The 26,325-nt window shown below is 35.1% G+C and overlaps 2 protein-coding genes and 1 long non-coding RNA gene across 10 annotated transcripts; 2 read left to right on the top strand and 1 right to left on the bottom strand.

Annotated features, from left to right (window-relative positions):
* Window positions 1-5,218: 5,218 nt before the first annotated feature.
* On the bottom strand, window positions 5,219-9,759 carry LOC104907543 (hypothetical protein). 7 transcript variants are annotated; one of them, XM_010696482.4, is made up of 5 exons: window positions 9,442-9,759; window positions 6,941-7,089; window positions 5,999-6,070; window positions 5,826-5,902; window positions 5,219-5,689 (listed from the first exon to the last, which is right to left on the bottom strand). In XM_010696482.4, exons 3-5 carry the CDS (start codon window positions 6,065-6,067, stop codon window positions 5,428-5,430), a joined length of 408 nt encoding a protein of 135 aa, XP_010694784.2. In that variant the 5' UTR covers window positions 6,068-6,070; window positions 6,941-7,089; window positions 9,442-9,759; the 3' UTR covers window positions 5,219-5,427. The 7 variants fall into 7 exon arrangements, with proteins under 7 accessions (XP_010694784.2, XP_048499144.1, XP_048499145.1 ...); XM_048643187.2 differs by having other exon boundaries at window positions 6,945-7,089; XM_048643188.2 differs by having other exon boundaries at window positions 5,999-6,067; window positions 6,945-7,089.
* Window positions 9,760-13,877: 4,118 nt separating this feature from the next.
* Window positions 13,878-16,339, top strand: LOC104907545 (hypothetical protein). Of its 2 annotated transcripts, none has more exons than XM_010696485.4 (3): window positions 13,878-14,108; window positions 14,673-14,872; window positions 16,131-16,339. In XM_010696485.4, the coding sequence occupies exons 2-3, from the start codon at window positions 14,690-14,692 to the stop codon at window positions 16,185-16,187; spliced, it is 240 nt and encodes a 79-aa protein (XP_010694787.1). In that variant the 5' UTR covers window positions 13,878-14,108; window positions 14,673-14,689; the 3' UTR covers window positions 16,188-16,339. The 2 variants fall into 2 exon arrangements, with proteins under 2 accessions (XP_010694787.1, XP_010694786.1); XM_010696484.4 differs by having other exon boundaries at window positions 13,878-14,134.
* Window positions 16,340-22,009: 5,670 nt separating this feature from the next.
* On the top strand, window positions 22,010-24,109 carry LOC130591273 (uncharacterized). Its single transcript, XR_008969075.1, has 2 exons — window positions 22,010-23,292; window positions 23,851-24,109. It is a non-coding gene; the product is annotated as an uncharacterized LOC130591273 (long non-coding RNA).
* Window positions 24,110-26,325: the final 2,216 nt, after the last annotated feature.

The raw sequence follows: 26,325 nt of genomic DNA, 5'->3' as shown, positions 1-26,325 counted from the left end.
ATTATGAAATTGATTAAACTTATGAATTTTAGCATGTTTAAGTATGTTTAAAGGGAGTTTTAATAAATTATAAGTTGTTTGAATTTTAAAAAGGTTGTTACTAATGGAGTTTTATGGATTTTAATGACTAGTATAGTAGTACTATGCTTGGGAATCTAAGTAATTGAAGTTTTAATGATGAAAATAACTTTTAAATATTTTAAAGGGGATTTAAAGTATTTTAAAGTTGTTGGGATATATTTGGAATATTGATTATGAATTCTATTGGTTGTTTTAGATGGAGATTTCTCTGTAGGCGACTTCTAAAGTTGTGTAGGCGACTTCTAAAGTTGTTAAAAGTAGCCTATCGATTTGTCTACACAAGGGACATACATACCTAGGTGTTGTTTGATGTAGTATCATGATTTTAGGAGGGAAAGTTATGTAGTATCATGTATAAGAACTATGTGAGTTCATATATGATTGCTATTATACTTGTTTTATGTCTGCGTGCGAACATATTAAATATGAGATTTAATTATGTGATTAATATCATGTTTGTATGGAATATTGATGCAAGCATTTTGGTTGGGAACTTTATTTATTAATTCACATGGGGGAATTAATATATTTATTAAGTTGGATCATGATTGAATCATGTGTTCCCTTATATTATTATTTTCACTACTCTATGAGGATTGTGGGCCTTATTTGGTAAGTTGATAATTTCTACCTTTGAAAGATAAGTTGGTTGTTGGCTAGGTTCAACAAATAAGAAGATTTGAAATAAAGAAGGAATTAATATTGGGTTGTAAGTTGTATGATCAATTATTTAATCCTAAGATAAAAAGGAATAAAGTTGTGAATGTTTGATTATATATTATCTATATTGCTTGTGTGTCATAACAAGTAATAATTGGTAAATCATGTAAAGTGAAACTTGAATAGTAATAAACTTTAGACTGACGCAAGTTGGACAATTAGGAATTGGGGTTCACGGTGGCCGTGCTATGCCTTTTTGGGAATTGGATTGATCATTATTCCTATTTTTATTAAAAGGTTCCTCGATATTGTAGGTCTTTATAGAATACTGAGTCGCGCCCGTATTTCGTCTTCTAAAGTGAAGGCTGGTTCTAGATGAGACAACTCGATCCAATTACTATTTCATTAAAGTAATAAAAAGATTGTTAAAGTTTAGTCCAGTAAAAGTTATCTGCAGATTGTAAGATTGTTTTGTTGTTACTTGTCGCTGCTTATTATTTATTAGGATCATGTTAGAAATGTTTATTTATTATAATGTAGTACTCAGCTTTGCTAACTACATGTTTTGTTTGTGTGAGTAGATCATGGTTTTGCCTTATTGATCCTGTGATAATCCATTCTTGGTGAGCAGATTCTTTAGTGCATTGACATCTACAGGTATGCAGATGTTGCATCTTGGGAATTCGGGAATGGAGAGCTTGTGTAACAGATTAATCTATTTATTGTTTTATAGTAGATACATTTACATTTAAGTTTGGTTTGAAGTAAAGTTAACAATGTTGTTTGGTTTTAAAGTTACTTTGATTATTTATTATATTTCAATTCTTAAGTTTAGTTATATGTTTTCCGCTGCAAAATTCTGAATAAGCCGATACGTTATTACGTGGGCGATAATGCTTTGATGATTCTCTAAGTTTTATATTGAAAAGGTATTTTGAAAAAGAGAGAATTATTGCGGTATTACACTTGGACATTTAATATTATATGAACTATAAACATGAGTAGCACACTTTTTCACTGGGTGATAGACTTTCAGTGAAGGGGGATGTGTACACTTCCTTTTTTTCTAACTTCACACCTGCAATCACAATCAATGTGAAGAGATATGGAACCTTCTTGTTGGCAGGCGCCTTCCTTCTCTTACTATTCTTCGATTGAATCTGGGATGATTCATGTGTCGTTGCATCAAACCTCCTCCTCCTTGTCTTAATCTCGGGCTTGGCTGGAAAATAGAAGAGGGGATCCGTTGTTGTGTGAGAAGGATGACTAAAATCCTCTTTCGAGGCACTACTAGCCGCTTCACAAATTGGTTGACTTTTTTCGGTAGCCAAACAAGAATTGACTCCAGATAACATCTCCAGTATATCTGCATTGTCCTGAACCTCTTCTTTTAAGCTTGAATGATCACTCGATTGAGTTGAGCAAACCTTTTCTTGAATACGATTCCCACTCTTGCTGTTTAATTTCCCCTCCATCATCACATTAGCCATTTTTACTTCCATGAAGGAACCCGACCTTGCATTGTGCAATCTGAGGGTCCTTCCTTTAGACATTAAATGGTAATCCTTTTTTGAGATTGCTAAGAAAGAGCTCTGCCTCCTTCGGCTATGAAACAGATATTCGGGCTATGCAAAATTAACATTTCAGTCTTGAGACAAATTCTAGATTCGTCCGTCAAACAACTCATTGAAGATGATTCTAAAGAAGCTACTTTCTCTCCATTTGTATGGAGACTTGCCTCCTCATCGTGGAGGCCACTAGATAGCTCAGAGATGGTATACGATATTTCCTCTCTCTTGCTTATTCTCGACCATGTCGAGCTTTGCATTTCCAACATTATTGCCACAATTAGGATCTTCCTTTACTAAGAAATTAGGCCCACCATTCTCCTTTAATGAGGTACACGTATAGCTTTTTGTGGGTTCCATTCTATGAGAGGGTAATCCAATTCCTAACATTATCCTTCTCAACATCCTAACTTGCTAAATGAGGCTCTAACATTATCCTTCTCAACATCCAAGTAAGAAAGAAAGAGACCACTAAAACCATACTTTTCTAAGTCTCTCTCAATGTCCCCTTGTCTAAATAGAAGATTTTCTTCTACTTTGAAGACCTTAATATATTCCAAAACTTCACCAAGATTTTGAAGATTTGAAATATAAACATACAATTCTTCATCCTCTTTTTTCCAAATTACCCCCTTCAATTAGCAGAGTTCCAATTTCTCATTTTTAATTACTCACGCTTATCTACAGATAACTAGAGATGGCAATATCTAGTGGATCATCTGACCATCTGCTCCACCCGGTTTATTAAGTGGGTGAAAAACCCGTTTAAACGAATGATAGCCGGGTGATGGATAATCGAGTGATGGATGTGGGTCGGGTCCGGGTGATATTTTTTCAACCATCACCCGACCCATCATCCGTTTGTCACCCGATCCGTCACCCGTTTAAAGTAAAAAATATATAATTTTTTAAATTTTTGGCTTTTTCATTTTTGCAGCTTTATTAATCTATAGCCCAAAAGTTACAAGATGATAATATAAGTATATAAATGTTAATTATGTGGATTAGGGTTAGTTTGGGAGACGATTTTACATACTAAGTAGAATTATATAAATGGATTAGTGGTTCTTGTTAGTAATTTTTCTTTCTTCTCATAATACTATTTGATTTCACCCGTTAATAACCCGGTCCATCCGTTTAACCCGGTTACAAATGGATGGATGAATTCGGGTGGAGATGGATCGGGTGATGGATGAATCGGGTGATGGATGGATCGGGTGGATGCGGGTGATGGATGGATCGGGTGATGGATGCGGGTGACGCTCCACTCACCCTGAACCCGATTCATTTACGTCTCAAAAGATAACATAGTTAATTAATAGAAGACAACCACAACACTTAAATTCAGAGCTTAAATGCATGAACTCAAGGAAATCAAGAGCACTGGACACGACAAACAACAAGACTAAGAAACTAGAGCATAATTGGGTTCTAGATGAGAAAGAACCTGATAAAAGCGACGCCGCGCCGAGATCACAATTGGGAGAAAAAAACAAAAAAAAATGACACCGAAAAGATTTCACAAGGACCAACTGATCACTTATTAGAGTAGATCGATGACTCGCCTGCGACTGGAGCCGCTAACAAGTCGGTCCAGTTACCAGCGAGCTTGGATGAGAGTGGGGCGAAGCTTGGGTTTCACTTTGGTTTTCTACAGAATTCTTTTGAAGGTTATCAATTTTTTTTTTAGAGAGAAAATTGTTAAGAGAATTTATCTTCTAACATCCCAAGGTTTGTGGGGCTATGTATATGCATCTTTGCATATTAGAATGAAGAATGTTACTATTGCAGAACAAACTCAAGCTTTAAGATGTGGTGTGTGTTATCAAGCTCCTTCTCTTGTTTAGAAGTTCTAGTCCTTCACTCTCTAGATGGTTGAGCACCTCATTCCATTATGTATTAGTTTGATCCTCATTTACTGCTGAGAATTCTATTATGAAATCCTCATTTACTGCTGAGAATTCTATTATGTATTTCATTCATTGTATATTAGTAGAGTATTGTTGGCTACGTGATGCAAAGCGGATCGTCTGACAAGTAAAGGAGCAACTATGTTTATCTACCACTGATTGCATAGACAGTTAAAAAATAGCCCTTTATTTGAAGAAAAGATAACTAATGATCTTCAGACATTTGTTGTGTTCGGACTTTTTCCTTAATTTTGTCTTTTAACATATTTATATAGATGATAAGACATGTCACCTTTTTGACATAAAGGAATCCCTCTTAGGAGAAGTAACCCATTTAGTTAAAATGTGATCTTGTTTAAGAGTAACTCCGACTTAAATTGTGATTCCTAAAATGTTAAAAAATTTTCCTTGAATAATGTAAAAGTAAGTTTTTATTCCCAAAATATGACCCAAAAAAAATTCCTTACGTACCGTCCACGTAGGACGGCACGTGAGAAATTATTTTGAGCGCTAATAAGAATGGACAACTATTAGTAAACAGGAAGCATTAACAAAAATAAAAATAAAAAGACACCAGGACCAGCGAAAAGAAATTTAACTTGAGTCACTAACTCGACAATTATCAGAAGATATCACTCTTAAATATTGGTGTTTCACAGCCATTTCCAGCATTGTAAATCTGTAACCATCAATCACTTCTCTACCATTGAATCAGAAAAACAGCTTAACTCAGGTACGATAACAGATATTGAGAGGAATGTGAACTTCAATCCAAATTCAGACAAGAAGTTTAGCCATCGACAATGCTTCTTGTGCACGAAATGGAGACACAAGTTAAGGAGGGGGCAAGAAAGCACCTCGAAGAGTATAAGATCTCTCACCGCTTGTTCTTGTTCCGTAGCCTGTAACAGATGGTGGTGAGGATAATAAATTCTGAAGAAGTGGTATTGGCCGCTAATAAGAATGGACAACTATTAGTAAAGAATTACTTCATAAATCTACCTATAAATTCATGACTCTTACCACCACTTATTATCACATAAAAAATGGGCCATCAGGTAACTTTCCTTAGGTTCACCTCCAACGGAGGCCGGAGGGTCATGCAAGTTGACCAAAGAGTTCGCATCAATAATTATCATCGGAGAAATACATTTTTTAAAAAAAAAAAGAAATTAACGATAGAACATGGGGCGAACATATATTTTAAGTTACTTAAATTTCTTTTTTGCTTGGGGTGTTAAGTTGAGAGGAGCAGCTCTCTTTTTGGCAAAAGCATTAGTTCTACTGTCTAAATTTTCATCGTCATCCTCGTCATCAATATCTATTTCATTCTTCGCAGACAGAATGGAATCGTCATCAGCAGCAGATTTCTTTCTCCCTGCACCAAACTTCTTATGCAATCTTCTTTCAACAGGATCATTAAAAGGTCCAACATGAGATTTACGTGGAACTTTTGCTCCAAGACCAAGCCTACACACATAAAAATCCTCTTATAAGATTTTCCAAACTGCTGACAAGTTGTCGCTAGAGCTATGCTCCTGTACTTTCTCTTCAATAGGCAACAATCTAAGGAATGACAAATTAATACAGAGGAAGATAAACTAACCTAGAAGGCCTGCCTTCCACTTCCACGTCCTCTACCTCCTCCAGATCTCCAGGCATATTTTTAACCCACTGCTGAGCCTACATATAAGCAACAAAGTGACAATATTAAGCAAAATGAAGCTTCTCTTTATTTAATTTCACACAAAAGATTAGAAGAAACCATCAAAAACCTACCAACTTAAGACCCTTATTAAGTGTCATCAGTTTAGGCAGCGATGGTGGTGGCTCCTCCTTCGTACTCATCTGCTGTAACAGAACCCAATTTCTTTAAATCATGTTGACGACAACAAAGTTTACATGTCAAATGATTCAACCAAATGCATGATTCCAAATAACCAGATGCAAGAAATCATGAAAGAACACCACAGTCACCAAGCTATCCACGGTACGCATTGATGATCTTGTTTTACGCACAGAATTCAATATAAACCATATCTTGAAGGTATTCATTTCAAATCAGAATTTTTTAATGAAATATCATATCCTTAATGCCTTAATAATCTTGAATTTTAACTTCCTAAACCCCCACCAGCCCAACTATCTTCGGGTCACACTCTACTTCTCTCAACCCCACACACACACACACAAACACACATCCTAGACCCTTCTCAACTTCCCATGAACCGCGGTGTATGCTTGTCTAGACCTTCGTTCGATATTTTAGAGCAACTTTAACCTAGATGCGCAATGTGGCACAGCTAAATGACATAGTCCAATGATATGCAAGGATCAATAACAGTGGCACGCTCCTCTGCTCTGCCATCACCTCCCAACCATAGCAACCTGCACGAATGGTGTAAAGACTGCCCCTCTGTCTCCGACACGATCTAGAATTTCACCCGTGTGGGTTTGGAATCGATGAAAAGTTAAACAACGAAACCAAATTAAATTAATTTAACAATAAAATACATCAATTCAAGTTTGGAATTACAAACGATAACGAATTACAAAACATAATGATTAATAATTAAATAAAACAAATTAAACTTCAATAATCATTACCCGATTAATCTCATGGCAATTCAATAATTTCAACTTATCTAAGAATTCCAATAATCCAATTTGCAATTAGTCCAAATTAAGAGATAAATTGGAAAATAGAAACAAAAAAATTACCTACACTCTTCAAGAGTTGCAATCTCACAATAGAGAAGAGGGAGAAGGCTACCGGGTGCGGGTGCGTCGGTGCCGGTGTCGTAAGCAGCGGTCGGCACAACACTAGTGGTCACCGGTCGGCAGGATGGAGTAATTTGAATTTTGAAACGCTACATTTAAGGTTTAAGGTTTGCTGTGAAAAGAGACGAGACAAAAAGGACAGGAATAGAAAGGAACTTAAATGTTTGCTATGGAACAATCTTGTTAATATTTGTAGAACAATTTTGTCGGAGAAACAAACATCTAGGTCAATTAACAAAAAAAAAATGCTATAATGGTACCAACTGTTAAACCTTATCAACACTTTGAGGGAGACTTCGAGAGTGCACTCACACTAAATAATTTTTTTATTTTAAATTTTAGTTTCTTTTTTTAAAGTTAAAAGAGGAAACTAAACCATTTTTTGTTATGAATCTTAAAATTAATACTATATTAAGAAAAAATTAAAGTATTTATACTTAGCTTTTGGAATATGTGTAACATTATTCACGTAAGTTCAAGAAAAGTACAAAGAAAAGACAAAAAAAAAAGAACATTAATTCAAGTTTCTTCTCCATGGGTAGCAGGGTGATTGCTTAGGTGTTACGTAACCTTTGCCGGCTCCCATGCATCGCCGTAAGAAACAACAATATCCTCAACCAGTTGAATTGTTGATTAGTAGTAAAGTTAAAGAACAACTAGGTGGTAATAATAACCTAACAAAGGATTGACTCGAGCAATGAACAGTAGCTCGAACCCCCCAAACTAGTGTCGGCCATGTTTAACCCTTGGTGCAAGTGAGGAATGAAGCATTCAGAGCTAAAAATCAAGCTTCACGAAGAAATGCCGGATGGGACTGCAAGGACTGCAGAAGAGGGTTACACCTTCTATGTCTATGGAAACTCCGGACCAAGTTGGAGTTCTGATTACTGAGAAAGTAGGAGGACTCCCTGATGCAGGTGTGTCTCAACAAGGTGCAGGGGCAGCAAGGAGACTGGACATGACACCAAGAGTTTAGTGGTCCTGTGTGCTGCTGATGAACCAATGACAGCCAAAGGAGCTTCGCTCATATATACTATAGTACTATGAAAGAAGGCAAACCTGTTGCCCAACTAGATAAAGCTGAAGTTCAAAATTATCTAAGGTATGATATTCAGTTGTTATAATGTATGTGCTGGGTCAAACTCCTTCAATTGGGGCTTTGATTAGATACATCAAGAAAGACTGGAACAATGTCTCTAAGCCTCGGGTCTTTTTACATAAAAAGGGATATTTCATTGTTAAATTTGCTAATGTAGAATGTAGAAATAAAATATAATTTTCAAGACCTCATATTGATAGTAGACTTGTGGTGCTTAAAGTTTGGACCAGTGTAATATAATTAGCTTTTTCAGTACGCGGTTCACCCAAAATGGAGCAAAAGTAGGCAAAAACCAATCATAATTCGCTTTTTTCGGATCGTAATTTGCAGGAAAAATAGGAAATTATGTTACATTGGCCTGGTCACCTGATATTAAATTTCAGGAGATTCTGAGAATAATTCCACTATGGGTTAGATTACCTAATTTGCCTCTTAACTGCTGGGGGCAGATTTTCTGAGTAGAATTGGGAGTATATTAGGTGTGCCTTTATATGCAGATGAGTGTACAACTCACCAATGAGAGTTTCATTTGCCAAAATGGTTATTGAGGTGGATGTAACTAAAAATCTCCCATAAGCGGTGTCCATTGAGGATTCATCGGGAAGGATCATTGGTCAAAAGGTTCAGTTTGAGTGGACTCCTGTCTCCTCCTTATCGTCAGAAATGCCAATCCATAGGGCATGATTGCTCTAAGAAGAAAGGAGGTTCTGGTAGTTCAACTACTTGTCACTAATGAGACATCTTTTGTTGCTGTGTCATTTGCTCCGAGTGTTATAATTAATGGTCGAGCAAACATATACTTAGCAAATGCTAACGTTCCCTAAGTTAACACAATAAAACAATCTTGCTAACCATATAGCAATTAACTATTACTTATCCCCTAATGATTCATGTTAGTGGAGCAACCATAATTCACACTATACTAACAAGTTGTACTAAACTATGTTGAAAAGTTATAATTAACTCTTTTCCAAAATCAAGAAACCAAGAAATTAACATTATCTTTAACTCAAAGGCTACTCCAGGCGACACCAACAATAGAACAACACTTTTATACGACCAAGCAGACCAACCCAACTACTGTAATCGAAACATGTTAAACTAACTTCATTATTAACTTAATTCCTTTGCCATCATCATCCTTATTCAACAATTGACATCCAAAATATCATCACAACAACAGCCACAATACCAATTAGAATCCAGATTGTAAACTCATTCTTTGCAAAATAATGCAGAATGAATTCAATCAATAGCATAAAATTTACAACAGAACTTCCAGTTTATAATTAACTCAAATTGATTAGTAAAGGAAGGATGAAGGCAAGCCTGAGTTTAGTACCTTGAACAACCACCACAAGTGGCGGAAGCAAGGTGAGGAGAGACGGGAACAAAACGTCGGCCTGGAGGCGAGACGGTGGCAGCACCACCACAGCCACGCAGCAGCTTCAAGGCAAGAGTATAGAGCGACAACGCATCTCCGGCAAGCAGAAACACAACACGAACAACAGCAACACCGCACCAAGATGTGTAGAGAGAGAGGGAAGAGGGAAGAGGTCTGAGAGTGAAAGGGGATTTCAGCCTTTCAGGGACAGAGAGAATGGTTTTTGAGATGGGAAGACTCGAGAGAGAGAACGAGGGTTTAGGTGGGTCTGAGAATAGGAGAAAGCCTTGGTAACCAACTGTTTGAGTCTAAAAGAGACTCAAACACCCAAAAAAAATACAATGGTACCATTATAACCTGGCATTAGTATCAAATTGTTATCAGGACTGGTACCAAGCAAATCTTACTTTGGTATTAATATTTTCGGACAATGGTACCATTATAACCTAGCATTGGTACCAAGCAAACCCTTGCCACACGCCGTGAAATTTCCAACACATAAAATGACCAAATTGCCCCCGTTTGAGTTCCCTAAGAGACTCAAACGGTTGGACGCCTAGCCAAGCTCCTGAGAATAGTTTCCAAAATAACCCACAAAGGGAAAAGGTTTGTTAAAAAACTAATATGAACCCGGACACTTGGTGCACACTAACTTAGTGTACACCATATCGATCTCACGTGAGTTTTAATGATTACAACTTTCCATTTTTGTCGTGTTCGGTGTTGCATGTTATAGTGTATTTTAAAATGATATAGTGTATTTTAAAATGATATATAGTGTATTTTAAAATCATAATGTTTTGCTGAGTTTTTTGACATGATAATGTTGCATGTTGTAGTGTATATTGACATGATATAGTGTATTTTCAAATGATATAGTGTATTTTGACATGATGGTGTTTTGTTGTGTTTTTTGACATGATAGTGTTGCATGATATAGTGTGTTTTGACGTAATATAGTGTATTTTGAAATGTTATAGTGTAGTTTATTTGTATATTACACAAAATTATCATAATCGATCATTATAGTGTTTGAGATGATAGTGTATTTTGACATGATATAATATATTTTAAAATGATATAGTGTATGTTTGTTCTGAACAACTGTTTTTGTTAAAATTTTAGGGCGAGAGAATCTTATTGAAGAGAGAGAAAATCGCGCGGATTTTTGAAAGTGGGAGTGACTAGTTTGTAGTGGGGCACGTGTCTAGGCCTGGTCCACACTATTTTTGATGTAAACTGGGTCCACACAAGACGGATTGAGATTCGGGTTTCCTATTTCGGCAAATACCACTCAATGAATTTTGGATCCTTGAACCCAAAATACATTTCCCCTAAAAAATACCCAAAATATATTTACTATAATAAATAAATAAATTATAAACACGACGATTCAAAAATTATCTGCTCTAGTGTTGTAGCACATCACACATTGATCGCTTTAGGCCAATAAATTGCTGAATAAATAAGGGTGTAATATATGGTTGCATAATTTATTAATTTTTACATTCGCATTTAAATATGGGTTGTTGAGGCAAAATTCTTTGGTTATATTGTCTTTGTTTCATAATATATAGTGTTCAACTTAACAAGCACTAAAACGTAGAGAAAAAGAAGGTCGATCGAGAGTGAATCGTTTTTAACATTATACTGTGTAGTGATTAGCAGTGCTAATTAATTTGAAACAGCTTTATGAGTAACTCGAACTCGACTCAGTCAAAACTCGGCTCGAGCTGGCCCAACTCGATGTCAACTCGACTTGAATCCTCAATGAGCACAAGTTGAACATAACCTTGCTCGACTCGATAAGCTCACGAGCAGTTCGATAATTTCATATATATTTTTGCTAGAAATTTATTTAATTTAATATAGTTAAAATATCCATATTAGCTAAATATTACAAGTAGAAATATAAAGTCCTTCCATACCTTTAATGTCGAACATATGAAACAAATAAGTCTTTTTTTCAATCCAATTAAAATAAAATTAGGTGACTCATTAATTATGAAGCAGCGAATTGGAAAAATAAAAGAAAAAAAAAAGGAGAGATGAAAGAAGCAATAAAATCGTGGGAAAGGTGACAAGTAGGGAAGCATCTTCCCACATCGATTGATTATCATGCGATGGGAGCTATCAAGGTCTATATTACATTATTACTCTTACGCAAGCAATTTATTCAAGTCTCCTCTTAAGTCGGATATACTACTATTGTATATGGACCTTACTAAGGTATGAACTTAAATGATGACATTGGTTTTAATCTTTGAACTGAATTCGTCATTAGCTCGCTTGGGTTTGAATACTTGAGCCTCACGAGCTCGAGAGGAGCTTAAAGATTTGGGGTTGAGCCGAGCTTAAAGATTTCGAGGTTGAGTCGAGCTTTGTCAAAATAACTTACTATTAATGTCTTAATGAGCATTATTTGCACTGAGCTCGAGTTTTTCGAGCAAATCGAGCTCGAGTCAAGCTATAACAAATCTTAAATTGCACAATTTCAGCAGGTTTGGCGACTTTAACGTGCAACAAACACGAGTCGAGCAGGATTGAATTTTTTTTTGGAGTCGAGCAGAGCAGGTCGTTGCTCGTGATCGACTCGCTTGATTAACATGCCTGTGGTGATAGTTAGGGGTGTGCACCGGTCCAGGACCGGACTGAAATCTGAACCGGCTGGACCGATGGATCGAAATCCGTGATTTTCTTGGACTGGGACCGGACTGGACCAAAATTTTTCTATCCCAGTCCGATCCTGGACCTCTTGGACATCTTTTTTATTTTATTTAAATATACATTAAAAATTAATAATTTTAATAAAAATAACCCTAAAAGAATAAATAGTAGGTTTTAAGTTCATAACTTTCTACCTTTTAATTTTTCTTTTAACATATGAATTTTTTTTTACTAAAATAATAGAAATTCCGGTTCAACTCGGTCTGGACCGGATCGAAATCCTGATATTTAACGGACCAGAAGCCATGCAGGAATCTCTCTGGTCCGACCTAAATTTCGGCCTGATCCAAATTCCGGTTTGGACCAATTTGTACACATCCCCTAGTGATAGTAGGAGATGAGGGTAAAATTGAAAGTTTTACCTTAATAAATACATAATGCATAAACATCTGCAAGTTTTTATATTTGCTTGACGACGGTCCATTTCTATGTGGAGAAATGCTCTGTTTTTAGTAGTTCTATTAAGCTTGGCTCAAAGAAGTCGGGAAATAGATGTATTTTTTCTATGGCTATGTTTGGTAAATGGCTTTTTCATTAGTTTTTGGCTTTTGGCTGTTCGGGTTTGTTCTCTTCGGCATAAAACAACTGAACTGAACTGAACTTATTGGAGCTGAACTGAACTTATTGGAGCTGAACTGAATTGAATTGAATTAAATTGAATTAAATTGAATGTAATAAATATATAAATAATATTTTAAACAATAATAATATGAATATTAAATAATATTATAATGATAAGTAATAATAATGAATTATAATAATCGTATTTTGGATATTTTTAAATGATAGTTATAAATAAATAATATTAATAATCATAAATTATTAATAATAATAATAATTAATGATAATAATGATAATTAATAATTATTATTTTATATTATTTGTATTAATATATTAATACTTGATGATGATATATAATAATAATATAATATCTAAGAAGTAAATTAATATTACTATTTTAATAATTAGATTTAATAATATAAAAATATTTAGTAATAAAAATAATGATTGGGTTGGACCGCGAAAATTACATCATAAACCGTCTTGACGCGATTTATTGGTTTTTGGGCTAAAAAAGTTGGTTTATTTGTGCTTTGACCTAAACCATGTTCCTCCTAATAATAATAGTAATAATAATGAGTAAAGCTATAATAAACAAAAAAATATATAGAAACAACAATAATAATAATAATAATACTTAATAGTAATAATATATATTTAAATAATAATAATAATAATAATAATAATAATAAGAGTAATTAGTAAAATAAATTATACCAACATAATAATAATATTTAACAAAATGGTTATAAAAGAATGGAGCTGAACTGAACTGAAATGAACTGATTGGAGCTGAACTGAATTGAAAATAAGTTGGGGAGAACAGACCCTTCAATCTGGTCAAACAACCAAAAAGAAATGTTTGATAATTGGCTTTTTGGTTGACTGCAAAGCTGACTTTTAAGCCAAAATGAACCTATCGGGAATAGCTTTTTGGATAGACTTTTGGCTTGTTGGCTCACAAACTCTCCAATAAACGGGCAACATCCACAACTAAATTTACCACACTTTTGCAAACCGCTGGCTTGAATAACCAACTTAAAAAGTCAATATATGCCGTCAATATTTCCAACCAGTCAAACCAGCCAACTTCACAAAACAACCGTATCTCAAAAAAAAAAAAACATAAAGAAAAAGGTGAGCAGCCCGTTCACGTTTTTTCTGGGCACAACTTCACAAAACACCGCCGATCGAAGGTCGTTTGTGGTCGGATTTAGCTGAAATTTTGTCAGTTTATCCGAGACATCTTGGGCCATATTCTAGACAGTGCGATTTTCATCTAGTGCTCTGGTTTGTGAATTGTGAGACATCGCTGCTGTATTGATCTCTGTTTTCTGGTGATATTTCTCAATCTTTCGCTTCCGTAAGTTGTTATTATGGCGTCTTTTGTTGGGTAATTTGGGTAACCCATTTGAGACTTGAAATTCTGTTTGTGTAACTTTCTTTTATCATAAATAGAGCAATTGGGTGGACTCCTGATTGTACCGTCGTTTTTACTCTTCATATCGAAGGGGTTTTCTGAGTATAAATTTATGTGTCACTGCTTGATTGTTTATAATGTTGAATTTCTTATCTTTTTGTGGTTATTGGGTGATATTGTTGGATAATTCTGTGTTTGGGTGATAGATTATGTTTTTGGTGATTTTGGTGTGAGTGTGACTTTGAACAGTAGAAGTATGAACTTGCTAGGGTGTTTGTTCTTATCACTTCGAAGATACTTGTTGTAGTAGTATCGGCTCTATGTTATGTAATCGGACGTGTAAGATTCTGGTTATGACATCTTATGCTGTCTGATTATGCTGCATTTTCATCCATATATTTGCTATTCCCTTTCTCTACTCAACTCATTTGTCATCATGAACTGAAAGACGTCTATCATCAAATTTCAATTCAATTCACAGATTAAACATCTCCTGCTATGCTCAATTGCGGAGGAGCGAGTGCCGACTCCAAAAATCAATGGAAGCATATGGGGCAAGACGAGAAAAAAATGGCAGTTCAGGAAGAGATGAAGAGGATGCATCAATTGCCTGCCAATAGTACTTATGTCACTCATCGTCTCCGTGTTCTTAATAAAATTTTGCAGCTCATGTCTATCCAGGTATGTGTAGGTGTATAAACGTCTTCTTTGACATTAGTCATTGATGTTTTTCATTAGTATGAGAATGGCTTGTACATCTTCTTTATAGAGAGAAAAGAGAGAAAAAGAGGAGAGGATTTATTTTATGTTGCAACAAGCCTATAGTATAGGTAATTGCTAGTTGGCAGGGGCCTACCTAATTAGATTGAAACTAATATGATCATCTTTCCTCTTAGGCCTTGTTTGGTTGTATATAGGAAGTCATACTTCCTAGGAAGTTATTTTTTCCATGTATTTGAAATTTCCTAGGAAGTGTAAAATTGTGTTTGGTTGATAATGGGAAGTAGAACTTCCTATGGGAAGCTCTACTTACCTAGGGGACCTAGGTAAGTAACTTCCTCCATTTTGGAGGAAGTAGAACTTCCTAGGAAGTGCAAATTCCCATGGTTTTGCTAACCAAACAACTTCATATACTTCTACTTCCTAGGAATTTGCACTTTTCATGATTTGTTTTGTCAACCAAACAAGGCCTTAGTATGGCTTCTGTCTACCTTTCATGATTATTATTAGTGAAACATACTCTGATAATCTGAAGGATTTCTAGAGGTCTGTACGACAGTACGAGAACTCCTCTAGATTTGATGATTGGATACTTATATCATACTTCTTAAGCTATAGAGGAGGTTCATTTTGGCTTTGGTAATGTATGCTTCATAGTTTAATTGTCTAAAGGTGTTTGGAAACCTACCACTATTTTGCTTAGAAATAGATGTGCTCGTGGCATTAGCTGTACCAATATACAAGGATGGTAGTTCTTCAGTGTCCTTTATAGTAAAGATTGGTGATCTTGAGCAAAATGGTCTTTTTAGAGGAAAGCTACTGGTGCAAAATTTCCAGATGGCCTTGATGGATGGTGAAATCATGGAGATCTAGAGATTTTTTTACTGTAAATTGTGAAAAGAGAGGGAGCTAGAGGAGCTAGGTTGGTAGGCTGAGTCAATAGCAGTTGTATTTTACGTTTGTTGTAATGCTTAGCTTTTGTTGCTTGGTCTATGACTGATAAAAACATTCATTTCTACTCGAGGCATGAGAATGATGTTGAAAATGGCTCCATGACATTTTTCCCAACTTCTTCGGTATTATACAATAGCAATAACATGCTGTGATTCTCTTTTTCTTTATACATCATGTTACATCCTATGCTTATATTCCCTCAGGCTTGTGAGAAACTTTAAAGATTATGATACCTAACATAGTTGCTAATTGGTTTTTCTTTCAGAGATCTATATCAGAAGACGAGGAGTTGGAGTTGCTTTTCTCTGGGTTGTCCATTTAAGCAGAAGGTAATGGGCTAATGGTTGTATCTACTGCTATGAATATGAATGATGTAATATGGTTCTGAAATGACAAATGTTGTAGTGGTACAATGCGTTCCTCGAGAAGTGCTTACCCCCTAATCAATCCTAGTGGCGCGTGACATTTCAAATCTGTTGCTGTCGTGTATTAATTAGCCTCTTGCTTGAATGTTTGAGCCTTTGATTTCATGCTTTTACCTTGCATTAGTTGTGTGCAAAGGTTCTGAATCTTATTGCAGCACCTGTCTTCTAGTTTCTGGTGTAGATAATTTCCCCGAGTAAAATCAACAATATCAGAGAGCAGATCATGAACTATCAGATTGTTACATTAGCTCATCCCCATCCGTATGAGCTGTAAAACTACTATATATCCATATGAGTATGATGATCAACCTGTCATATAAGGACAGATGATCACTGTTAGTCCGTTACCATCGATTCTACTTCCTCCTTTTCATAATACTCGCTACACTTTTCATTGTGGGAAGTTTCACATTACTTGATACACTTTCTTTTTAGGCAATAAACTCTCTCTATCTCTCTCCTCTCACATGGGTCCTTTTTCTTTTTACTTTTTATCTCTTTCTTCTCCAAAAATTGCCTAGGAATCTGTTAATTGAGAAGTGTAGCGAGGAATATGAAAGGGAAGAAGTATATTTATTTCATCTTTAAATGATAGTTGTGCACTAGAGCCTTGTGACAATCGAGTAAAATCACTTCATAGTTGACTTTCATTTGGGTCCGTTTAAGTGGAAGTCATTTTGAAAATTTTGAAAAATTTCAGGAACCTAATGATAAGTGATTGCAAGTCGAAACGAGCTTGATTATGCACATATTTGCCTCGACTCAATTACTTTACTTTGTGGTAAAGTTTGGCTCGAGCTTGAAGCTTGTCATAGTCACATTCTTAACATAAAGTAATAGGAGAAATACAAACTATTAATGATGTATAAAATAATACTTTCTCCACTTCAAAAATATTGTAACATTTGTCTTTGTTAGTAGTTCTTTAATCAATGCAACACTTCTATATATGAAAATAAGATATACCTATACATGGAAGCATCAACACTGAACAACTTTTCTCTCCTATTCAAATGTAAATATAAACACAATATTCGACTTCCAAATCTCCTCTATCTCTGTGCCAAAAGCAAGTATTGCAATAATTTTAGAATGAAAGAAGTATGTTTGGAGGAACAATAGTCTTAAAAATTTTGCAAAAACAATACTAATAGAACATTAGGAATATAAAGTTCATGTCCATCAAATGTTCACAAGCTTATTTTCATGTTGTCAATGTTCCTTTTTTGTTTCTCTTAAAGAAATTACATATTTTTCCCGTTTCAAAATAAATAAAACACTTCTTTCAAAAAGCTATTACATAAAAAAGAAAAGTGTTTCATTTATTTTGTAAAGGATGAAGTATTATCTATATTATGTATTAAAACGGAAACCTCTAATATAAGCTCCGCTCCAAAAAACTCCTAATAAAGTTGGTTTTTCTCGCAAAGTCCCATATTTTTGTTTTATTTCGTTTACTATATTCCATTTTATTTTCCATATCTTGATCCATATTTAGACCTGGCAATCGGACCAATCGGATCGGATTCGGACCAGATCAATTCAGATCGGACCATTTTCAAATCAAGTTATATATATTCGGACGGAGTTCGGACCGGACCAGACCATTTCGGATCGGACCAGAATTCGGATTATGTTTCGGGTCATCATCGGATTGAGATGTTTTTCGGATCAGATAGTTGTGCATTGGATGGTGGATTGGCTCACCTTTATTATGTATGGAGTTGTTACTCCTCTGGTCTCATGGTTTCTTTGACTATGAGCTTTTGTTATGTATATATGGAACTGCCACTCTTTGTGCTTTCTAAAGGTATACATAACTAATTTGCATAGTCAGAACTTGTGCTAAAGAGTACTTGTGATAATCGTTTTTTTTTTAAAACGGGTCAATTTCGGGTACTTCGAATCAAAACCTAATGGAAGCCAATAATTTCTTATTGCTTTGAGATCGAGTTACATTTGAATCGGATTGATTTCGAATCGGACAAGATCATATCGGATCATTCGGGTTTCGGATGAGTTTCGGATCAAGATTATTTCGGATCGGATTCGGACCGGATCGGACCATTTCAGATTCGGATCGTCTGGTTCGAACCCAAATTGTACCACAAATCGGTTATTCGGATCTGGACCAACTTTACCAGATCTATCCATATTCAAAATCCTCTCAGTACAATTGTATGTTGGATAAAATCGAAATTCCTCCGGTAGTAGTATTAAAAAGGCGACACGCCCACAGACGAAAGTAGATAAGTCTAAAGATGGGATTATGGGAAGAGTGTATTAAGAATTAGTAAAAAATAGCAAGTTGGGGCAGATTCCACGTGAGTTTGTGAGCCCCCACGTCTCCTATCACTTTTTCACCCATAATCAATCAATGAGAAATTTATTCATTAAAATGCCCCCAGAATCTTCTATTAACTTATATACCATCAACTCTCAAAGTCTAAAGTCTCATCTCATCATCAAACCTGGGGCCGCAAACAATTCTTCCTTGTTATTCATATTCATATAAGACCCTTGCTTCATCTTAATAATTAATCCTCACAACTCAATAACACACTTTACAAAAATACACGCAATACATAGTAGTGTCACATTTATTCAAATATCATTTACGAATTACGATGATGCTTGTTTCAGTCGTCGCAGAGATGTTAGAGGAGTATACGATGGTGCTAACTCGAGTATTGGAACACCTCTTTAATGAAGTGCCGTTACCACGTCGGATACGATTTCTAATCCTTAGACATTTACCTTTTGCATCTCTCCCTCTCAATCCCTCTCTCCTTCCTCCACCACCTCATCATGCTTCCGCTCCTTCTCTTCACTAATTCAATTACCGCGAGCAAACATAAAACATATTAATGACATGACGAGGATTGGATGGCTCCGGTTTTTTATATTATACCCTCTGTTTTCATTTACTGACGATCTTTCTTTTTTTTTCGCCGAATTTTGTACAGTTTGCGGAGTTGGGAATTGTAATTTATCGAGTTTTCATGTAATGTAATGCAACTTTATTTGAGATTCATATAAATGGTTAATAATTTATGTGATGATGACCAAGTAATATGTGTCTTTTGTACAGTTTGAACTTTGCAGAGTTGTAATTTATCCAGGTTTCATGTCATCATGTGATTCAATGCAACTTTTCCTTTGGTGGAGTGGAATGTTCTTAACTTCGAGAATCATCTCAATTCTCATTAGCTGCTTTTGACTATTATTTTCTTTCATACTTGCAACCATTATTTTGTCAAACGCAATTTTCTCCATTATTTTCCTTAAGTATTAATGAAATTAAAAGTAACAATCTTTACATTTTGATTGTTGATAGTGCATAAATCTATTGCAAATTAGTACTATAAAATCAATGAAGTATTATACTATGTGTCTTAATTTGAGTTAAAGTTTATGAAGTATCTAACTTGAACTACTAGAAGTTACGGCTCACCTAGGTTTTTTTTTTTTTTTTTGAGGGGATACGGCTGACCTAGTTAGTTAGCTATTTAGAGGTCTTTTATTTTTTTTTAAAGAGACTTAGGGCTTGTTCTCCCCAGTTTATTTTCAGTTCAGTTCAGTTCAGATCAGTTCAGCTCTAATAAGTTCAGTTCAGTTTAGTTCAGTTCAGCTTCAATAAGTTCAATTCAGTTCAGTTCAACTGTTTTATGCCGAAGAGAACAAGCCCTTAGAGGAATAGAGGTACAAAGGTTAATTTGCCTCTTGCAATATGGGATTCCTATATTTATCCCATTTACAAGAAACCTTAGCTTCATCTTATCTTAAAAGTACTTCTTTTTGATATACAAGGTTTTAATTTTAAATTTGCTAATAAAGAATTTTGACTACTTATATCTTTATTAACAAACATATAAAATTGTAAATAAACTAATAAAATTGAGGTAGAATTAAGAAAACATATCCTAAACTAAACATAATACTAAGAAATACTACCTCCGTTCTTTTTCTAATACAACAATAGTGTTCTGACGCTTGTCAATTCATAACTTTAACTATTAATATCTTTAATTACATTTTAGTAAAAATTATACAAATTTGATATTTTGGAACGATAAATCGAGACGAATCTAACAAGATTTCATATGACTATATTTTTTCATTATGTAAAAATCACAAGAGATAGTGAAAAGGTGGTGAATGAATAGTGTAAAAATCTCATTGTTGCAATAGGAAAGAACGGAGGAAGTATGATCTCTAACTAAACACTTCTAGATATGTCTAGTTAAAACTTTTAAATAGATAGATTCAAGAAATACTCCTAAATCTATCCTAACAGAGTTGCTACTTGCAATTATACACGTGGATGAGTTGTAAAAGCTCATACTCGCACACTCTGTTTTCTTTTAAATCTACTCACTTCAATCTGGGAAAGAATTAAGGAGGAAGTCTAGAAGTATGAGAGAGAAATTGAAAGGCGGAGAAAGAAACTTCAAAGTAAGAGGGAAACTAAACAGTGTGTTAAAGTATGAGACATATTACCAAGAATAAAAAAGGTAACAACGTGTAGATTAAAAAAAAATAACCAAAAAGACAAGTGTGCAGATTAAAAAGTAATTGAATATTTATAATTTCCTCATGTATTAATTACAAAGGATGGTCAAAGTGAGATACTCCCTTCGGTCTTTATTAGTTTACCCCTATTCCTTTTTGAATGTCCCTTATTAGTTTACCCCTTTTTTTGTTTCTATTTTTGGAATTGGATCACTATTTTTTCATCACGTACATTCAAATTTAATATAAAATTATAGTTTCTCTTTCTTTCTATGACCCACAACATTATTTCTTCTAAAACTCTATGCAAAAGAAAGGGGTAAACTAATAAAGACTGGAGGGAGTATATATGAATACTTTTAAAGTACAAACTATGTATATTAAAAAAATTAGGAAAAGTTTACAAGAGGGGGGCCAACTATTACCCATTTTCATTTATAAGTCCCAATTATAGATTATTACCTGCAGATTTCAAGTTTACTATATTGTGATTTTTATAGATCCTGAGTTACTTATAATCGGTTTAGAAAGTTAGATTTTTAAATGTTTACCATCTTCGAACACTTCTAACAAGTGACATAGACCTATATATTGGGACTAGACCTGGCATGGGCCGGGTCCGCGGGCTTGGGGAAATGGGGGCCGTGCCGGGTCGGTCTTGAAATTTCCAAATTTTGTCCATGGCCCAGGCCCGCGGGCCGGGTTCGTGCCTACTGCGGCTGGCCCGTATTTTATGTTGTTTTTTTGTATTTTTGACAGTTTTAGGCTAAAAAACAAAGGAAAAGAGCGTTTGGCCCGCGGGCGGACCCATGCGGGCTCGTGCCGGTGCGGGCCTGAAATAAAACTTCTTGACCGCGACCGGCCCGCTGCCCACGTAGCGGACGATGGGCCGGCCCGCGTGTTGGCCCGTCCCATGCCCACCTCTAATTGGGACCAACATTTAAAAATCTTACCTTTTACATCGGTTATAAGTAAATCAGAAGCTATAAAAACCACAAGGTGGTAAACTTGGGATCTATAGGAAATAATCCATAGTTGGGACTTATAAAAAAAAGAAGGGTAATAGTTAGATCCTCGTAAATTTTTCCAAAAAATTATGATAAATTAATTAAAAAGGAATTTATATGTGAAACAATAGTATAAGTGAAACTTTGTTGGTTCCATGTCAATATGTTTTTTTTTTGTTTTTGAAATACTAATTGTCTTAGTATTTAGTTAAGCATTTGTTTCGAAGAGGGTGACAAGTCAAATAAAACAAATGTTTTTTTTAATGAGAATAAAACGAATGCTTGATAGTTCTATTTAATAAAAATATTGGGATCTTCTTTGATAAGTTAATACTAAAACAATTTAAATTGATAACAATCTCCTCTCTCCCTCGTATCTTTCGTAAAAGTATACCATGTCGATCACTACCAGTCTACCAGTCCATTGTTTGGCATCACTGCCACGTAACTTTATAACAGTACCCTGAATTTAACACCATCACCACGCAAATTATAGTCCTTATGATTAAGACATTAATTCAGCCAACAGCCAACTATAGGACTAAGTCTTCCATTGATCTCCTGCTCACTCACTATCTCATTGTGGTCCAATGTTAATTTGGTTTCAGTCATAAGAGCATCAACTGGAGCAAAAATCTCAAGAGATTGCTGAAGCAAGATTGGAAATTTGAGGGGAAAGTAACAGAGATATTTTTCTTTTTTTCAGTACTAGTGCCTTGTGAGTTGTGATGTGAACGTCGCACGTTAATGTTTTGTGGCTATGGACTTACAGTTAATAAAATGTTTCTTAAAGCTTACAGTTTTTTAGAACTAGCTTTTTATGCACGCGATGCGTGCGATGATATTTTTAATACCCCTTCTAAACTACATCGCTAAAACTCTCATAAGCACTGGTCTCATAATAGATGAATTTCCTTCCTTGTTGAACACCAAGTTTGCTAGTGAAATTAGAGTTGCATTCACTTCACACTTATCTAATCAGGCTTACTTGTTCAAAGAAAATTTTGATGCACCCCTCCCCATCTAATAAGCAATGCGTGGAACAACATTTAGCCAACCACCCACCTAATACCATGATTCATGCGTGGCTTTCTCTCTCTCCACACTCTTCCATTTTTCTCCCTTCTGGTCTTCATCTTCAAGAGACATTTACTCCAATTTTCACCTTTCATCTTCAACATTAAGTTTCAATTCCCAAATCAACTTTTACCCATGTACACCAAATTTAAACTTTCATTACTTATCTCTCCTAAAATTCCCATAAAATCAAAAAGATGAAAAAAAAACCTAATCTCCTTTTCTAAATATTAACACTAAATACTCCGTATACATATTTCAACTGTGTTTAATTTGCGAACAACATCAAAGAAATACATGCAACAATAGATTTTCAAATCAACATCAAAGAACAACATAAAAAATCAGGCACTTCAAGTCTTAAGCAGCAGTAGATCTAATTGGGTCGATTTTCTAACAAAGAAAGGTAATTTCTTAAATCATATATTTTAGTAATTTCTCCATGATCCCAAAATTGTAACCGGAAAGTATAAACTAATTTCAGTTTTTTTTTTCCTTGTCTAACTTCTAAATTATGTTTTCACACATTGAAATTTAAAATTGTCATCATTTTAATTTTGTCCTTTTCTAAATTTTAACACATTGAGCTTCAATTATATTTGTAACGAAATTTAAAATTTTTCATACACAATTTGATATTGGAATTTTTTTCAGAAAAATAAAAATCGTTACTTTTCGCAAATTAATGTAGTTTTTTTTAAATGGATTTTTGCAAAAGTTGTTCGCAAAAATTTTGATATTGTTTTGTTTTTCAAAATTTATTTTTGAACATGGATTTTTTGCAAAAAATTTAATATTGGCATTTTTTTAGAAAAAACTAAATTTTTTTTATATGAAAATGAATTAAATTTAAGTTTGATTGTATAAAAGTCCTTTTGAACTCATTACTGTCATCTCCATTTTTTAACTACATAACAGTCGACTAAGTTGCTATTATTTCAACTAATGTGAAATAATTTTGAAGGTTAAAAGAATTATGTACCTTTTTGGAAGTTCGCAAATTGCCGATGGATGAATGTGTGATATCGCCATCAAAATCTTATGTTTTTCTCAGATTTGTGTTTATAGGTAACTTTTGTAAGTATGTAATTGTGAATGGTTCTTGAGAATAGTGATTTGTAAGTAAATTTTTGTAAATGTCTTTGTATGTATTGACGTTCTAGGTTATTAGTTTTAGTTTGTATGTTAATTTTATGTTTTAATAAAGTTTCCTGATTATTTGAGTGATTTGCGTGATTTTCTCAATTGTATGAGTGATTTGTAAAGTTACTTCTTTTAAGTGATTTGTGAGTGAGTGTTGTAAATTAATTTTCGGTAGCTTTCTTTTAGTGCTGATTTGAATTGACATTCCTTTTGTAAATTAGAAAGGGAAGGGGGGTAAAATAGGTGTTTCAAAAGAGGACACCATTGCTCCCCCTTCCCTTATATAATAGAGATATGAAATATGCCAGGATTCAATTTAACAGATGTTTATAGTTTAAGGATATCAACTCAACAAAATTTAATTCCACATATATGTTAAAGTTTTGTTATAATACTCAATTGAATTGAACTTAACTCCATGAAGTTAACTAAATCAAGCTGAATGATGATTGTTAGAAACTGAGAAACGTAATGGCAAATAAACACTGATTTCTAGGTTGTGCCGTGGTAGGAGACCACCGACTTGAAAACAGTTACGGCCAGACAATGGTGGTAATCGATCTGGCCGGAAAGCTCCCCAAGGTTAACAGAACAGCCTAACACTGCCACCACTAGCAGTATAGACTTGGATAGCACGAACCCAGGAAAGAGAGCGAAGAGAAGGAGGAGAAGATAATGATTTTTTTGTGTGTGTCTTGAACTGATCAGGAAGCACTGAATTTATAGGAGAAAATCAGGCCAAAAAACGAAAGACAGTAAATAGGGAGGATATTATGGGATTGCCATTAATCCTGTAACGGTCAAACCGTTACAAATCTTCATCAGTCACAGGGTCCAAAAAGTTAGTTATGTTAAGATAATTCCCCAAAGCCCAAAGCCCATGGCCCATGGCCCTGGCCAGGTATGGGCGGGCGGCGCGCGTGATAGCAAGCCCAAACCAAACATGACATCCAACCACAAAAGCATCTTAAGTACCAACTCAATAATAGGAAGGAGGGAGGGAATATAAAAACAAGGAAGTATTTCCTCCCACAAGCAATGTGGGACATTATAATAAAAGAAGTTAAGGCTTTTCAAGCCTTAATCCCGACAATCCCCCACAAAGGCTCTAAAAAGCAAAAGAAATTCCTGGATAAGGAAAGGAAAGTACTTAAGCATCAATATCTTTCGATTCGAATTGATGCATAGTGAAATGAGGCAACAACTTATTATCTAGTGAGTGAATTTCTCTTGAACTCACTAGAGTTCCGTTGAGACCCCCACAACACATACCTACCTTAAGATCGTGTAGTCTCCGTGATACATCACAAGTGCTTTATAGCCATGCGCATTCCTTGGGACTAATAGTACTCTAAAAAGACATCCCAGTCTTTCATAGAAGGCGGCTTAACCTCCACACTTACGTAGGTAGTCCATCAAGTGTTTCTCAATAACACGACCCCGAAGGATATGGAACTATTAAGAGCAAAAGCGCAACCTCTCAATGTAAAGCCATCAAGTGCGTCTCAGTAGCACCACCAAAAAGGCTATGGATTAAAAAGCACTACCATGTGTCATAGGGATGAGAGATGTAGTGCAAGTTAAGATTTTACGGCTTCGTTTGACCTCAAACGGGTATCCACCTTAAAATCTCAACTAATGGGCTTTAGCCCCATCCCCCTCAACGACTCTAGGACAACTCTTGTAGATAACCCCTTAGTAAAAGGGTCTGCAAGATTTCTTTCGGACCTCACATAGTCCAAAGAAATTACCCCATTTTTCAGGAGTTGTTTGACGACTTCATGTCTGATCCGTATGTGTCTCTTCTTACTATTGTAGACACTGTTCTTAGCAACACCAATGGCTATTGAGAATCACAATGAAGAGAGACAGGTGACCCTTCTCCCCCATAAGGGAACATCAGACAACAGATTTCTCAACCATTCAGCTTCTTGCCCTGCCAACTCGAGGGCAATGAACTCAGACTCCATGGTGGAACGTGCTATACAAGTCTGCTTTGAAGACTTCCACGATATAGCTCCACCACTAAGGGTAAACACATTGCCACTAGTTGAACTGATCTCATCATTACCAGATACCCAATTTGCATCACAAAATCCTTCAACAACAGCAGGAAATTTAGAGTAATGTAGATAAAAATCAACAGTTCCTTTTAGGTATATGAGAAGACGATGAAGAGCACTCTAGTATTCATTACTAGGGTTATTGGTATATCTACTAAGTCTATTCACTGCATAAGCTATGTCAGGTCGAGTACAGTTCATGAGGTACATCAAACTACCTATGATTTTCGCAT

The sequence above is a fragment of the Beta vulgaris genome, chromosome 4 (genome assembly GCF_026745355.1).
Source record: "Beta vulgaris subsp. vulgaris cultivar EL10 chromosome 4, EL10.2, whole genome shotgun sequence".
In the NCBI taxonomy this organism is placed as follows: domain Eukaryota; kingdom Viridiplantae; phylum Streptophyta; class Magnoliopsida; order Caryophyllales; family Amaranthaceae; genus Beta; species Beta vulgaris.
The sequence above is the reverse complement of the archived record's forward strand: the minus strand, read 5'-3'. Positions and strand labels throughout refer to the sequence as shown.